Raw genomic sequence first — 16,198 nt, forward strand, 5'->3', positions numbered from 1 at the left:
CTATATTTGACATTACTCTCATTAGTGAGCCTAACAGTTAGTAGTTGGACAAAGCCTTACGTTAGGCTAGCCTAATATAAGCCTAGGCTAGGCGCGAAAACAGCTAGCGTTATGCCACTGAGTGTTGGGTCGATTAATCAGTTTTCAATATCGGTATCGGACTATCGGCCTATATTTGACATTACTCTCATTAGTGAGCCTAACAGTTAGTAGTTGGACAAAGCCTTACGTTAGGCTAGCCTAATATAAGCCTAGGCTAGGCGCGAAAACAGCTAGCGTTATGAAACTGAGCGTTGGGTCGATTAATCAGTTTTCAATATCGGTATCGGACTATCGACCTATATTTGACATTACTCTCATTAGTGATTAAATATTGGTATCGATAAAATTTGCTCTAATTGCAGATGTTAAGCAGAAATTGAATTAACCATAAAATACAACCCAAACAATTAAGTGCCTGTATGCATTGTAACAAAGTGTTGAATTATATACATTACTGTGGAAAGTACAGGCAATCACTATAAATCAGATGTATATAGGGAAAGTGAACCAAATTGTTTCAAATAAAATAAATTTGCACTTTGTTGATATTTCACAAATGTACGTGTTCATGTGTTTGTTGTTTACACTGATAAAAAGCTTTGAAGCCAACCTGCATTTTCTGTATTAATACATGTTTTGTAATTTATGTGGTAAAACTGTATGATGTGTTTTGGAATTGAGATGTGGAGGATAAAGTGGCTGTTATACTAATACATTTTCTTACATCTTATTTCTTACCCCTTTATGTTTAGCCAAAAAGAAGTTTGCGATTGAAGACGAGGATCAAGTCATATTGGTAGATAGAACTGATGGCCCCGAGATAGATGAAGAAGTATTAGCACCATTACTTGAGGCTGAACCAAACATTGATATTATGGTATTGAGAAGAGGTGAAAAGGGGTGAGTACTTCAATAACACATGTCTGGCCTAGCAATTATTAAAGTTTTAATGTGGGCTAGTTGTGTGGTTTAAAGTGAACAGGGATGTGCCTATTTGATTCTGAGTGCCATCTAAATTTGGATACAAACTACAGGTATTAAAAAAATGTTGCCGAAGTTAAAGTTACGGAGATGTATTATACAGAGTTGAAACATGAAAAATAGTGCCAGGATAAATTTGGCTATTTTTACATAAGTGCTGGCTGTCATTACCCGGTACCGACCAGCATGGGCACATCCTTGAGTGAATCTGTATAGATGCCAAAGTACCGTCCACTTAATTGCCAGATTTTTCAAAAAGTATCCTGAATAACTTGAATCCATTGAATCAAATTGCGCTTCGATCTAAAGAATGATAAAATAGTATAGAGTGGCCACAATATAATATAAGGTACATTGCCTTGCCCAAGGACACAAATGCAGTGCCTTGCCAGGGCTCGAACCTGTGATTCTGTTTTAGCCAACCGACCACCATGCTCCTCTAGTACTCAAAATATTTCTTCTCTTAGAGATCATCCATGTTTCGATTCTAGTTGGTCGAAACGTTTCCACATAAGCTGAGAATTTTTTCTCCATGTTGAGTCTTTAAGCGGAGGGAAAAAGATGCTAGATATTGGGGCACATAGTAGAGGGCAGTAGTCTGTGAGAAAAGTAGCTAAGATGAGTAATAAGCTAGATCGGTCAGAAATGCTAACAGTAGCTATGACGGGGTAAGTATAGTCCGCTCGTGACTACCCAAACCAGTAAATTTGGGGGAATTCCTGTGTCCTTCGATAGTAACTCTTGGATATTCCTAAATTTGGCTTGTAATGATCTGTTTTAGCAGGTCATAAAGAATGTTAAGTGGGGTCATTGTCAGGATCCAATTAACGCCTTATTCCGATTCTTATCATTATTTGAAAAGTAAGGTCAATAAGGGGTCATTTGCAGAAATTGTATAAAACATAAAAAAAAAGCTCCACCCACGTACCCTCCACCCATGAAAGTTGCAACACAAGAGATAGCGGTCAAAACCGAGACTATGACCCAGATAGATGATGCCCATTCCCCCCCCCCCCACCCTCCACCCCTGCTTTTCACACTTTGCAATTCAGGTGAAAAAATGGCCCATTAAGTATATTACAAACCGGGCCCACTTCTTCATGCCGAATTGGTATATCTATTTTATTGAGCCATCACAATGGAATGATTAAAATCATGTTTCTCCCTCATTAGCTTCGCCTTCCCGAGGAACTGTACCCTGTCCTGCAGATAGTGATTCCGATACAGACTTGATTTCTGATGAGGACTTGCCAAATGTTGATTTGCCCTCCTCCAGCGCTGGACTTCCTTTGAAAAGATTGAAAACTGCTCTAACAAAGACAAAATCTAACAATCCAACAGATGAAGCAGTTGAGGTAATCATGTTTTAGTAGGAGGCATGTAAAGCCATATTTTTTGCGCTGTTTGAATTTGATTTTTTGCAATATCAAGCTTCTCAGATGGAAGAATGGAAGATGACAAACATGGCTCCAGACTGATAAATATACTTTTAGTTCGTAGAAATATATTTGCTCTGACGATTTTTGCTCACAGAAAAAAATAAACAACTTTGACAAATAAGTAAAAATGAGTTTTTGCGGCTGAAAGTTTATGTGGTATGTTTTGGTGCAGGAACATGTATTGTAGTAATGTTTGCTGTTTTTACTATGCATAGCAAAACTTAAGGCTATACTATTTAGTCGATGATTTTAGGCGTAAAGAAGTGTTGACAAACTATTGCTATAATATAAGCACTTTGTTCTTGAGGGCGCGATTAGCTGACCAATCATCCTTTATTGTAGTCAAACGATATGCTAAACGTTATATTAAGCATCGAAAAAATCACGATTTTGAAGATAAAAAAAAAATTAATAAAATGCTATTGTATCTCAGTAACAGTATTGTTTATTTATTGTTTCAATGCCAGTTAAAAAGTCAAGAAAAACTTTGTTATGCCAAATCGAACTTATTAAATGCTTGCATTTGGTAATGGTACATAATATAACCTAGTTCCTTGATGAGACTATATGTATTAAGAAGCTATGTAGCAAATATGTCATATATAGCCTTTATTAGTTCCTATCAAGGCTTGAATAAGACATGATTCCAGTATATTAGTTCATGTCAATGCTCACACACTGAAGTGTCAAATGTCTTATGGCCCAAAATGAAGGAATCTCAAGTTTGAAAGTTTGAGTTTGAGATTCTGATCTATAGATTTGTTGAATAGATCTATGGACCTCATGTTTGGTATACCAATTCTACACAGTAAATTTCAATTCTGTGATTAAACAGTGACTAACTCTAGGCTGTAGCCCCCCCCCCCCCCCACAATAGCGTTTATTAGTTCCTATCAAGGCTTGAATAAGACATGATTCCAGTATATTAGTTCATGTCAATGCTCACACACTGAAGTGTCAAATGTCTTATGGCCCAAAAAGAAGGAATCTCAAGTTTGAAAGTTTGAGTTTGAAATTCTGATCTATAGATTTGTTGAATAGATCTATGGACCTCATGTTTGGTATACCAATTCTACACAGTAAATTTCAATTCTGTGATTAAACAGTGACTAACTCTAGGCTGTAGCCCCCCCCCCCCACCCACAGTAGCGTTTATTAGTTCCTATCAAGGCTTGAATAAGACATGGTTACAGTTTATTTAGTTCATGTCAATTCTGACACACTTAAGTGTCAAATGTCTTATGGTCCAAAAGGAAGGAATCCGAGTTTAAATGTTTGAGTTTGAAATTCTGATCTATAGCTTTGTTGAATAGATCTATGGACCTCAAGTTTGGCTTTATACTGTATACCAGTTTTACACAGTAAATTTCAATTCTGTGTTTTAACAGTGACTAACTCTAGCCCCCCCCCCCCCCACAAATCCCTATTTTCATTTTGCCAATCATTTTTTAGTTTGGGGGGTTCATAACATGATCTCATCAGCAGTTTTGTATCTTTGTCAAATAAGTGTTCCCCAACTATTTGGGGACTATTGTCACTTTTCTTAATCAAAAATGAAATAGTAGGCCATTCATGAAGGTATCGGAGGGCCTAAAATTTTAGTGTGGGACAAAAATGGGCCTCAATCTGAGCCCCCAAACTTAAGCCCCTACAGTAGTTGACCCTGTGGGCAATGGGTAGGGATAATGAGCTTCTGACTTCATGGAGTTGCACATATAATCCTTGTGAAACACTAACAACTTTGATTCTTAATATTCACCTCATTCTGTAAAAACACTATTTTACAAGAGGGGCCCCTTTTCAATCAATAGGGTATGTAGTATATACTGTATATGGGAAACAGACAATTAAATTACATCAGTAAATATTTGGAATTTACCTGCTGTTTGTGAGATTTTACCTAGAATAAACGTTTTACATGTTTTTCAGTATATTATTTGACTAAAATCTCAACTGCCACTTGTACCTCAAATCCCACCACAGATTTTCTTCATGATACAGTGCTGCAACACATGGTTATGTGGATGATTTATGACAAATTTGTTTGTCCAAGGCACATCATTTTTAAGTAATTTAAAAAAAATGTGATTTAAAGTTTACCAAAATTGTTGATGTTCAATCAATCAATGGATGCAGCAGACTCATTTTTATGCCTTTTATAGAGTTGTACTTTGTAAGCAATTATATCATTAAACATTTATTTTACTAGCAAATTATCTTACAGCAAATTATTTGTAAATACCTCTATTTTGTGGTTGGTTGGTGTGTTACATGAAGCAAGAGGTCTTTATATTTAACGTTTTGGCTAGGGAGGTCTTTTTGTGAACAAAATTTTTGACAACTGTTCAGTATTTGGCATTTGTTCTATATACAGTCTGATGCATGGGTCTTTCCAGTAAGAGGATAATTCAAGATGGGTTATTTGTTAATGATATACATATAAAGAAAAATAATTTGTGTAATGGAATTCGTTTTTCATAAGTTAACGAATGACCATTTTCCCTTTATTGGTCATATCATCAGTTGAATTTCCTCAAGGTTATATCAATAAATTTGTAGAGAAAAAAAAGGAATATGACTTTCTTGTTTCAATGTTTGTTTCACTTGTTATATCAGTTTAAGTAAATGCTAGCTTAGCTGTACATGTGATACAGTGAACAATTTATACTGAGATAGAGCATGCATATGAGTCAAATTAACACTATATAAAGAGTATAAACAAATATCATGTGGTGTTAATTCAGCACCATCTAGTGTAGAATAATATATACACCAAAGGATTAGAGTAACACCATATTTGGTGTACATATATCCTAAAATGGTGTTAAATCAACACCATGTGGTGTCACATAATTAACACCACAGAGTATAGATTCAGCACCCTATTTGGTGTTAAAATAGTATTCCAAGAAGGGTGTTCATTAAACACCAGCTGGTGTGGTCAGATATACACACCAAAGGAGAATCAAATTTAACACCATCGGTGTTGAATATAACACCAGAGTTTTTGCAGTGTAGATTCTCTGTACATGAACAGTTTAGCGATTCTTAATTAATAACCGTGGCAAACTGGACGTTGAAGGGTGACAATGGCTGCTGAATATGACAATATTTTATACGTTTTTGACGGTGTAATGTTCGACATCCAATAGTAATTTGCTTCCTTTATACATAAACATGAAAATAGCTACAAATCTAGGTAATTAATCAATATTGTTACTGCATTGCCGTGGTTACACCTTACAGTTATGTCTAAGATGTCTATGTAGGCAATTTATCAAGATGAATTACAACTATTAAACGATGAGTGACTTCTAAAACTCCACCAAAGAAAGTCTGTGGACCAAAGAAGTCCATGCAGAGGGATGGGTTAATTTAAGTTTTATCCAACTTTGGGTAACATAGTCTAGTTTTAGACATTTTTAGACAATCTACCTAAACCTTGTAGTATTTAAAAGTATATCCGTTTCTTTGTTTAGCATTTCTCTGTGTGCGGAAAGAAGATTATTTAGGCAGTACCTAAACTTAACATTGAGAACAGTGTTATCAGCATTACGTGATATAAATTCCCTGTTCGATACACATCAATTATAAATCTTTTCTGCATAAAGATATTCAACGTTTAACACTATTTGGTCTTATTTCTTTTTTTCCAAAGTAATTGGACACTTCCTGCCTGTTACTAATTAAAAGGAACATGAATCTATGTCTCTCTTACCTCTTCTCCTGGTAGATTCCCCTCTTCGTCACAGTCCTGAAAGGAAGAGAAAGTTTACTTTTATGAGATTTTTAAATTGTATTCAGGAAAATATGATAATGCGAAGCCAATAAAATGTATAAGTTGTAATGATATTTGTTCACAAATATCACAGTAAACTATCCCTGACAGGTAAACGCACATCTGTATTGAGCACACTTAAGTCAATATAGTAGACAGACTCGTCACTGTAAGATGCACGGACTAAATAACATAAAAACACACATCAGCTTTATAGGGAAGACAACATTAGTTTTAAACCCGTTATCAAACACTGAGTAACGCCATTAAATACTGAGTGACGTCATAATGATGAACTTCTTAGTGAGATGATCAGATGGAAACAATGGGCGATAGGATGACGAGAAGGAAAAGAGGGCAGTATTCAAAGACTATTTAAAAGATCCTCGTGGTTGAATCAATGGAACGTACAAACGATGTATAATCTTGAGTATCACATGAAGCAGTATTTTGTTTACTCTCCCTACCCCACCCCCACTCCATCTTATATTATCTGTTGCTATAGGATACCGTATGCAATCCTTTAATGATATCCATGAAAGTTTGGGAGATGAAATTGAAAGATATATCTCGAAGATCAGTGTAGATCTGTGTAGATCTGTTATTCTTGACAAATTTCATGAAATATCGTAGAATTATATTGCCCTTTGATAGTGTATTTCTTCTATATTTGCCATGTCACGTGCGTATTAGATATTTGAAGTTTTGAAAACATTATTTCATGAATAGATATTTCCATCCTTGCTTTGATCCTTTAGTCAATTGAAACATTGCAGTGTAAACACAGTACACATTATAATTATTTCTTCATGAAACATATATACACAGTATAAACTACATAGAATATTATAGCCATAGCATGCAGGAAAACGCATTGTAAAGTGGTAAACGTATGTTATTTCATCAAAGGCTATTCAAACTTTGCCTCACTCTATGTTCCATCATAGGTAAATTTAGACCAGGAAGGGTTGACGGTTTGTTAATTTGGAAATTAGCAGTTTTGTATAGTAACCAATACGCTCTGTATATTTCTCAGACCAGTCCGCAAAAACTATGTGAGGTCAGTTTTGCATTATCTCTATGTACTGACTGGTCTCGGACTTGGTTTGGGTTGCTCATATACTATATATACCTCTGTTCGGACTCGAGAGTACCATACTTTGACCAAGTAGTCTCGAACTCGGCTCGGAATCAGGAAAAATTGACTCAACTACATCAGAGTGATTCTTACGCTATAAGATACATGTATACATATTGAATAGTTCTGATGGAAAGAGTGCTTATAACAATAGGAACCTATACGGCCAGGATGTTGAATGATAGTATCGTAAGTGCTTAAATATAACTATGAAGATACAATAGTTCATTTACCGGGTAGTAATTGTTTAAAAATCAACCAGATTACCAGTTACTTTGAACACCTCACCCCTCCCGCTACCTGTCCCCGGTTCCTTCAAGAGCCTATTTTATTCACAGTAGTTATTCAAAAGACGAAAGAAATAATGCTAATATTTTAAATCATGATCAGTTCAGATTCACCGTTGCAATTTTTGGTATCATCATGCTTCTAATTATTCATAGAACTGTACATTTAGAGGATGTTACAAAAAGACGTATCATTAAAGTTAAATACAAACCTTAAGTTTAAGCTTTTAGTTAAAGTAGTCACTCTCCTTTAATTTTCCGAGTAAGTTAAAGTACATCAAATTGATGAAATCTACCTCAATAAACAAACTTTTTTCTTTGTATGAAGTTAAAACCAGACCTGCCCATTTATATATAATCCTACTGGGACCACACATATATGTCAGTCACGTATATATATATATATATACATTCATCTAAATAAATAATAAAATATAATCAATAGGGATCCCTCAAACCCATTACAACTTAAACTATTAGAGCCGAGTAACATTTACTAACTGTTGTATTGATGGGTGCAGTGACGTCAGAAGTAAAGATTCTACCGATGAAAAGTATGCGTCGATATTTTCACCACTGAAACATGCTTTACTGAGACGGTGTCGACGAGAGACTCTGGAAGCACGATAGATTTATTTGCTTTATATGTTTTCATCCGTCTGAATATTCTCTATTTAAAAATTGAGAATGTTCATTGATTCACAATACAATTACTTCTATAAGGAGGACACATAGAGGAGGGAGGGGGGGGGGTAGATACAGAGAAAGAATGACGACAATAATTAGGGAATAGGACCAAAGTGCTGGAGTACCAGCGTGGAAGGGAAACTTCATTTATTGTTGTTTAATCTCCCCCCTCCCCCACCATTTTCTGTTTTATTTGTACCATACCTCGTCACAAGGGTTTATGTAGTTTACGTTGTTTTGTACGATGTATACATCCTGGACAAATACCTCTTCGTCATTGGACAAATGAACGCTTATCTTTAAATGTAATTATCGTTACTTCAGTATGGGACCTAGTCTCTCCCAAATCCCATTAAAATATCTAAGAAAGTTTTTTTAATCTTTGCTATAATAATTAAAAATAACGAATCAAACCAGAGAAAGTATGCTATTACGATAATGAGGCAATACATTTATTTTTATGACCGATTGTCGTTAATTGGGTTCGAGTTTACTTCATTAGATCAATGTCTAAAGTGCGACGTGTGATATAACATGAATTTAACACTTCATTAATGCGCACACATCTATTAAAACATTTATGGTTGTATAAGGTCTCGTTTCATGTAAAATGAATAATATAATACAACAATGGATATGGTTGCTTTAGAAACACATGGATATGGTTCCATATTAGATGAAAGGGTACTGAAAGAGAGGAGTAGGGACAGTTTAAAGTAAAATATGAAAAGTAGTTTTCTAGCCGCAACAGAAAGTTGAAGAAAATAGAAGGCTTAGGATGATGAAATGGTGATGAAAATTCGTAATATCGCCACAGGGGGTTACAACGTATACTGTGAGCCGGATAGGAAGTAGACAACATGTATAATTGCGCCAATTCCACGTTTATTTGTATATCTTAAAGTTAGAAAATCACCAAGACTAGTTTGAAGTCTATATAGCTTTTCATACTGTAACAATTCTTTCATGTAGCCAAACTTATCTTAGTCCATAGCGACTGCAATACAATACCTATAGTGTTGTCTGTTATACCAGACAGTCGTATCTGTAAATCAGTTAAGTCTGTTTTTAACACAAATCCCTCGTCAAAGGTGATGTTTCAGTTATAGCATTGCTTATACTATTTTGGTCGCGAGGAATAATTCTTTCATCGATAACGGTGTATCAAAATGATAAAATCAGATTAAACATTCTCAAAATTATATTTTGCAACATTTACAGCTCGTCCGTTAACTAATTATTCCTTTAAGCGTTTGATTGGACAATTCCTATTGTATTGAGAAGACATTAACTATTCATTTGCAACACCCACTATCCTGCACCTAAGAGTATTTTAGTTAAAGCCAATCGAAAGGTGCACAATCCTAATATCTTGCCGAAAAATGGAATAAAGCCACTCAGAAATAATTATCTTTGACTTGCTGTAAAGTTTATTCAAACAGAGTGACTTGACCCTTTTTGTATGATTTTTTTCAAGTCTTTATTAAACTTTTACTTTTCTTTTCTTACGTTCATATTGATGTACATGTTTTGGTATGTCGTAGTCACTGGTTCTAATGTTGGATTAGTTTATATTTATATTAGTGATAACGGTAATGAAATGTTAAATATATCTGGCATTTGTAATAGAGTCGAGTTAAATATTTCTTACGAAAGCTCTTAGTAGTACATTTTATTTTTACAACGGTATAGCAATATTATAGTAGGAACTATTAAATCTGACCGCTTTTAATAAGCCTCAGCAGACGATGAGAATAGAAACAACTTCAGCACCAATTCTTACATGTATAAGAAGGTGAAACTAGTATGTACATAGGTTATGACATATATGTATAGGTCTGATTATATTCCGATGCTGGTTTAAAGGCAACCAGATTTCACATGAGTTCAAGCATCTATCAAAGTTATAATAATTTATCAAACTGATGGAAACCATTAAGTGCTATTTGATGGCGATTAAGTTGATACTGTAACCGAAACCAGCTATGTTAATGCTACATTTGTTAAGTTAGTTTTGTCATCCAACCATTGCTGTAAATGGAGCATCCAGCTTCTCCAAAGGAGAGTCTACTGCACATATACTATTCTTTCAACAAAATGCAGAAAGCAATATACGACAAAGGCTTATAGAATCTTCATATCCGATATCAGATTCATGTGGGTGATCTTTTGAACAATGTGTTCGTATACAGCGTCACAAATCACGTGTCCAGTTCTTTGGTTACCATGGTATCTAGACAACAGAACAAAGCAGTAGTGTAATTGCTCTCACATTCTAACTAGTATGATGGTCTTGTTGTGTAAATGTGCGTGGAAAGTGATTCACACAGCTCAACCGAAACATCGGTAATGATTTACTCCACAGAGCATATCTGGTGCCACTACAAATATATATTTGCAAGATCTTTTTCTACAGTTTATTCTAAATCACGAATATAGTATTTTCACAATTTACAAAATAGTCTTCAATTTGTTCATTTTATTAATAGACATTTCACATCTTCCTTCATCTATATCAATCGCCAAAATGTCCAGCATATGCATTCTGGAAAACGGTGAGTCTGATGTTCATAGGCAATTTCGTTTATATATGCACTCCAAACACAAATGATAGGTAATGAAACCAGTTTCTGGTATAATTTTAAAGCCATGCAAAGAACAAAGTTACATCGCGCTGCTTTGCATCGGTCACCATCCGTTACATTACCAGTACATCATCATTTCTGACCTACAAACTACAGGTATTTAATGTCCTATACACATTAGTGTACGTGGAACCGTCGCATAAACATTTATCTTGATAAATTTAAGTTAATAATTGAGTAAGATTGAACTTAGAAGAAAGAGTAGTAAAAGTGGACTTTTAAAATGTCTGTACTTTGTGTTGTTTTTGCTACAATCTGCTGGTATGTTAACTTGATTATGAAAGGAATGAGAAGTACTTGAAAACATAATGTTACTTCAGTCCCCCAGGGAAGATTAAAGTAAGATTTGTTAACAAACAAATATTTCGACACAAAATTTGTGGGACACAAATTGTCTAAAGCTAGATAAACGACAAATATTTCACTGATTAGGAGCAGTCATGTGATTGTGACAACATATCTAGATATCGTAGTAAGTTTCAGGGAATCCAATAATTCTTCAAATATTTCACGGTTCGGTCAATTTACAACCTATGACGTGATAGGCAGCTTTAGTTAATGGAAGACCAACTTCTCCTTACACCAGAGAAAACGAAGAAAATGACCATAACCAGTGAATACCAGGGAGCCTGCTACAAAGACCAATATGCAAGGGCAGCTACAGTAAGCTACAGAATCGGCTAAACGGACTGTTGTTACGACTGTTGTATGTGTCATGATGAACATTTGCCGCGACATTAAATGAACATAAACAAGAACGGTACAGCATGATTGACAACATTCTACGGTTGTATATTTAATGTACATCGAGACGGTGAAGTTAAAGCGGGATATGTTCAGTACATTCCTTTGGGTGAAGACACTATTTGATTAAAGGATTGGTTCAGGTACACAAAACCCTTACATTAGATGATAGCTTACATTTTCCTACCCCACACAAGATTTCAGATTATTCTCTGGTGCAGTAATTAACGAATCGCTAATGGAAAAATAATCTAAATTTTAAAGCTTTTAGCCTCGTAGGCTAGGCAATGACCTCAATTCCTCACTTTGACAACAGCCAATCAACATGGTGTACACGGTCTGCCGTTCTGGCTGCAGTACAAGTAGGTAAACACAGTGTAGTACAGCTGTACGTACACCGCGGATATATACTTTTCATGGAAACCTACGATCGTTCTTGCTCGTTGTTTCTTCACTTGTGTGTCTTCATTTAATGTTTTTAAACAACAAATCTGTTGATATTTATGTACATTTTAGTATGGCTGACGGTCCAAAGCCATACGATTTTGAACCTGTGCGTAGGAAACGGACATTACATTGGCTGGGAGTTTTTTTTTTATGTTATGTTGCCTACATTCAGCAAATTGCAATTTAAACTCTCATCTATGGATGAAAGTTTGAGTTGTATTTGCCGCATGTAAGTTGAATGTAGATTATTTGTTACAGGATATAAATACCACAGGGACTCTACACCAAATCCCTATACATCAATCGGTACTTATATAGCCCGAATGCCCCAATCCCTTTTCATTCATGATGAATATATTTATACCTTTGTCTCTCCGGTTTGTTTACACCAGTCAAACCGACATTTGTGGTTATTTTATGTTGTTAGAAGGGTCATTATTTAATAGACAGACATTAATTCGATACAATTCCAAATAAATAAATGCACAGAAATTCTAAGGCTTATCATGTGTACTAATGCATGCCTACCACAGGCTTCATGGTATGTTGTAACTTTTACCTGTAACGTTACAACACAGCTGACCTCAACAGCCATTGTGTATCGCAACGTTATTACTAGACCTAGGCCTACGCTACACTATATGCACATACGAGTATACGAGGCGACTTTTTAGCATTGGAATGTCATAATAATATCGTTAATATTCTAATCTGTCAAACTCCTCGGAACGTCTTTAACTATTTGGACGTGAACCTGAAGGTTTTCCTATGCGCAAACATTGTTGGAATTGCGGTAGGTTTCAACCTCTTTCAACCCTAACGCTGCAGACATGTCCGTCTCAAAACAAGATTGTGCAAAATGCTCCTCACTTGGAACTTGAATTTGTCCGTTCCGATGTTATGTATCAACGCACGACATCTTTCTGGATGGCAAAAACATTAATTCCGAAGAATTTGAAGGCTAATTAGAACAGCCGAAAGCTTGAAACATAGGCATTTTGACTACTACTATAATCACTAGCGTTGTTTTGTGTTTTGTGTACAAAAAGCAAAGTGAGGATTTGACGTCACACGGTCAGGGGTCAATATGTTAATTATGCCAGTCTTGATCATATGATTCATATTTTTGGCTTGTATTTCATGATTTTTCTCGATGCTGGTATAATAAAACAAGCTGCAAATGACAGGACACTCTTTTATGAATATTTTCTTTAGAAAAAAAAACATTTTTTTGGGTGCCACCTGAACCAATCCTTTCAGATATTTGTTAATGTTATTCATTTAATACAGCTAAGTTTTGTTTCAAAAGAATATTACCAGTGTTTTCACGAGGATGTATAGTGGTTTGTCGGAAACATTAAGCAGCGTCGGTTATGTTAATTATGTTGTTTCAAAGTCATACACGCTACTAATTTTCTACTAAATGTTGAAATGATATGTTCGGTTGTTAATTACTATACCAATGCTCATGAATTACTTGCAGAATGTTATTAAAAAAAATATTTTAAAGATATGTATTTCTGTTCACTTCCAGAGTTTTATCAGTTTGTTTCTACCTTTGGAATAACGTGGTACGAATGTTTACGTGAGTTGTTCCTGTATTATTTGGCGCCCTCAACTCTCCACCCAATCCTAGACACTAATGATAAGCATTGATAAGCATTGAATGAGTCTGGAAGGTCCAGTTGTGGCAATATAATATCCTTAAAAGTTGAAGATAATTATCAAGATACAATAACCGATGATAAATGATGAGTTTTTAATCAGATTACCAGTTACCGAGTATACCGTAGTTGGAACGACTCCACTCCAACCCCCCTCCCCTCCCACTCCATATCCTGACTCCTTCAAAATCGTGTAATTTATATATGTTTGTGTCTGTTCAAACACGATGGAAATAATACGAATATGTGTCTTATATTCATATTTTGTAAAGTGATTGCAAATGTTTTGGTTACCATGGTATCCGTACAACAGAACAACAAAGCGGGTAAGTAGAGCTGCACAAACTACTACAGAGTTTCTTTCTATTTTCTAATTTATTCCCATTTAACACGAATGCAATAATCACCATCTCCGCACCCCCCCCCTTCCCCTCTAAAAAGAAAAGAAAAAAGAGTATTAGTTCGGAACACTTGCAATGTCATTAATGAAAATATCTCCTCTTCGGCCTTCATATATACACATTACGAAGATCATGGCAATTAATTACCATTCAGAAGAATATACTAGAGTTTATTGGTTTCAAATGAAAACCAGACCCGTCCTTTCATAATATCTAAGCCTGCTTGGACCCACACACTTATGCCAGTCACGGTTACACTAATATGGATAAATTATAATTTAAGCAAGTGATCCTTCAATTCCCCTGAAGAATTTTAAGGGACAAAGTTAATTTATGAGCAAGATTTAATTCCAAAGGAAGAATACCATAATGGATATTTGTGTTGTTTCTTCTACAATCTACTGGTGACAAACTTGGCCGTAAAATGAAAGATAAGGACCTTGAAAACAAAATGTTACTTTATTTCACCAAAATCACACCAGCGTTGTTTTGTGTTTTGTGTACAAAAAGCAAAGTGAGGATTTGACGTCACACGGTCAGGGGTCAATATGTTAATTATGCCAGTCTTGATCATATGATTCATATTTTTGGCTTGTATTTCATGATTTTTCTCGATGCTGGTATAATAAAACAAGCTGCAAATGACAGGACACTCTTTTATGAATATTTTCTTTAGAAAAAAAAACATTTTTTTGGGTGCCACCTGAACCAATCCTTTCAGATATTTGTTAATGTTATTCATTTAATACAGCTAAGTTTTGTTTCAAAAGAATATTACCAGTGTTTTCACGAGGATGTATAGTGGTTTGTCGGAAACATTAAGCAGCGTCGGTTATGTTAATTATGTTGTTTCAAAGTCATACACGCTACTAATTTTCTACTAAATGTTGAAATGATATGTTCGGTTGTTAATTACTATACCAATGCTCATGAATTACTTGCAGAATGTTATTAAAAAAAATATTTTAAAGATATGTATTTCTGTTCACTTCCAGAGTTTTATCAGTTTGTTTCTACCTTTGGAATAACGTGGTACGAATGTTTACGTGAGTTGTTCCTGTATTATTTGGCGCCCTCAACTCTCCACCCAATCCTAGACACTAATGATAAGCATTGATAAGCATTGAATGAGTCTGGAAGGTCCAGTTGTGGCAATATAATATCCTTAAAAGTTGAAGATAATTATCAAGATACAATAACCGATGATAAATGATGAGTTTTTAATCAGATTACCAGTTACCGAGTATACCGTAGTTGGAACGACTCCACTCCAACCCCCCTCCCCTCCCACTCCATATCCTGACTCCTTCAAAATCGTGTAATTTATATATGTTTGTGTCTGTTCAAACACGATGGAAATAATACGAATATGTGTCTTATATTCATATTTTGTAAAGTGATTGCAAATGTTTTGGTTACCATGGTATCCGTACAACAGAACAACAAAGCGGGTAAGTAGAGCTGCACAAACTACTACAGAGTTTCTTTCTATTTTCTAATTTATTCCCATTTAACACGAATGCAATAATCACCATCTCCGCACCCCCCCCTTCCCCTCTAAAAAGAAAAGAAAAAAGAGTATTAGTTCGGAACACTTGCAATGTCATTAATGAAAATATCTCCTCTTCGGCCTTCATATATACACATTACGAAGATCATGGCAATTAATTACCATTCAGAAGAATATACTAGAGTTTATTGGTTTCAAATGAAAACCAGACCCGTCCTTTCATAATATCTAAGCCTGCTTGGACCCACACACTTATGCCAGTCACGGTTACACTAATATGGATAAATTATAATTTAAGCAAGTGATCCTTCAATTCCCCTGAAGAATTTTAAGGGACAAAGTTAATTTATGAGCAAGATTTAATTCCAAAGGAAGAATACCATAATGGATATTTGTGTTGTTTCTTCTACAATCTACTGGTGACAAACTTGGCCG

The 16,198-nt window shown here is 35.2% G+C and overlaps 1 protein-coding gene across 5 annotated transcripts in view; it reads right to left on the reverse strand.

Annotated features, from left to right (window-relative positions):
• Positions 1 to 16,198, reverse strand: part of LOC139985118 (NLR family CARD domain-containing protein 4-like) — a 273,181-nt gene that overhangs the window by 188,256 nt on the left and 68,727 nt on the right. For 2 of the 5 annotated variants that reach the window (XR_011799295.1, XM_071999335.1), the window contains one exon: positions 6,181 to 6,216. The exons of the other annotated variants lie outside the window; for them this stretch is intronic. Coding sequence is in view for 1 of the 2 variants with exons in the window: in XM_071999335.1 (XP_071855436.1) it covers positions 6,181 to 6,216 (36 nt within the window). In the remaining variant the exon portion in view is untranslated. The remainder of the gene's footprint in view (positions 1 to 6,180; positions 6,217 to 16,198) is intronic. 5 annotated transcript variants of the gene reach the window in all.

Source organism: Apostichopus japonicus, chromosome 17 (assembly GCF_037975245.1).
Source record: "Apostichopus japonicus isolate 1M-3 chromosome 17, ASM3797524v1, whole genome shotgun sequence".
Taxonomy (NCBI): Eukaryota; Metazoa; Echinodermata; class Holothuroidea; order Aspidochirotida; family Stichopodidae; genus Apostichopus; species Apostichopus japonicus.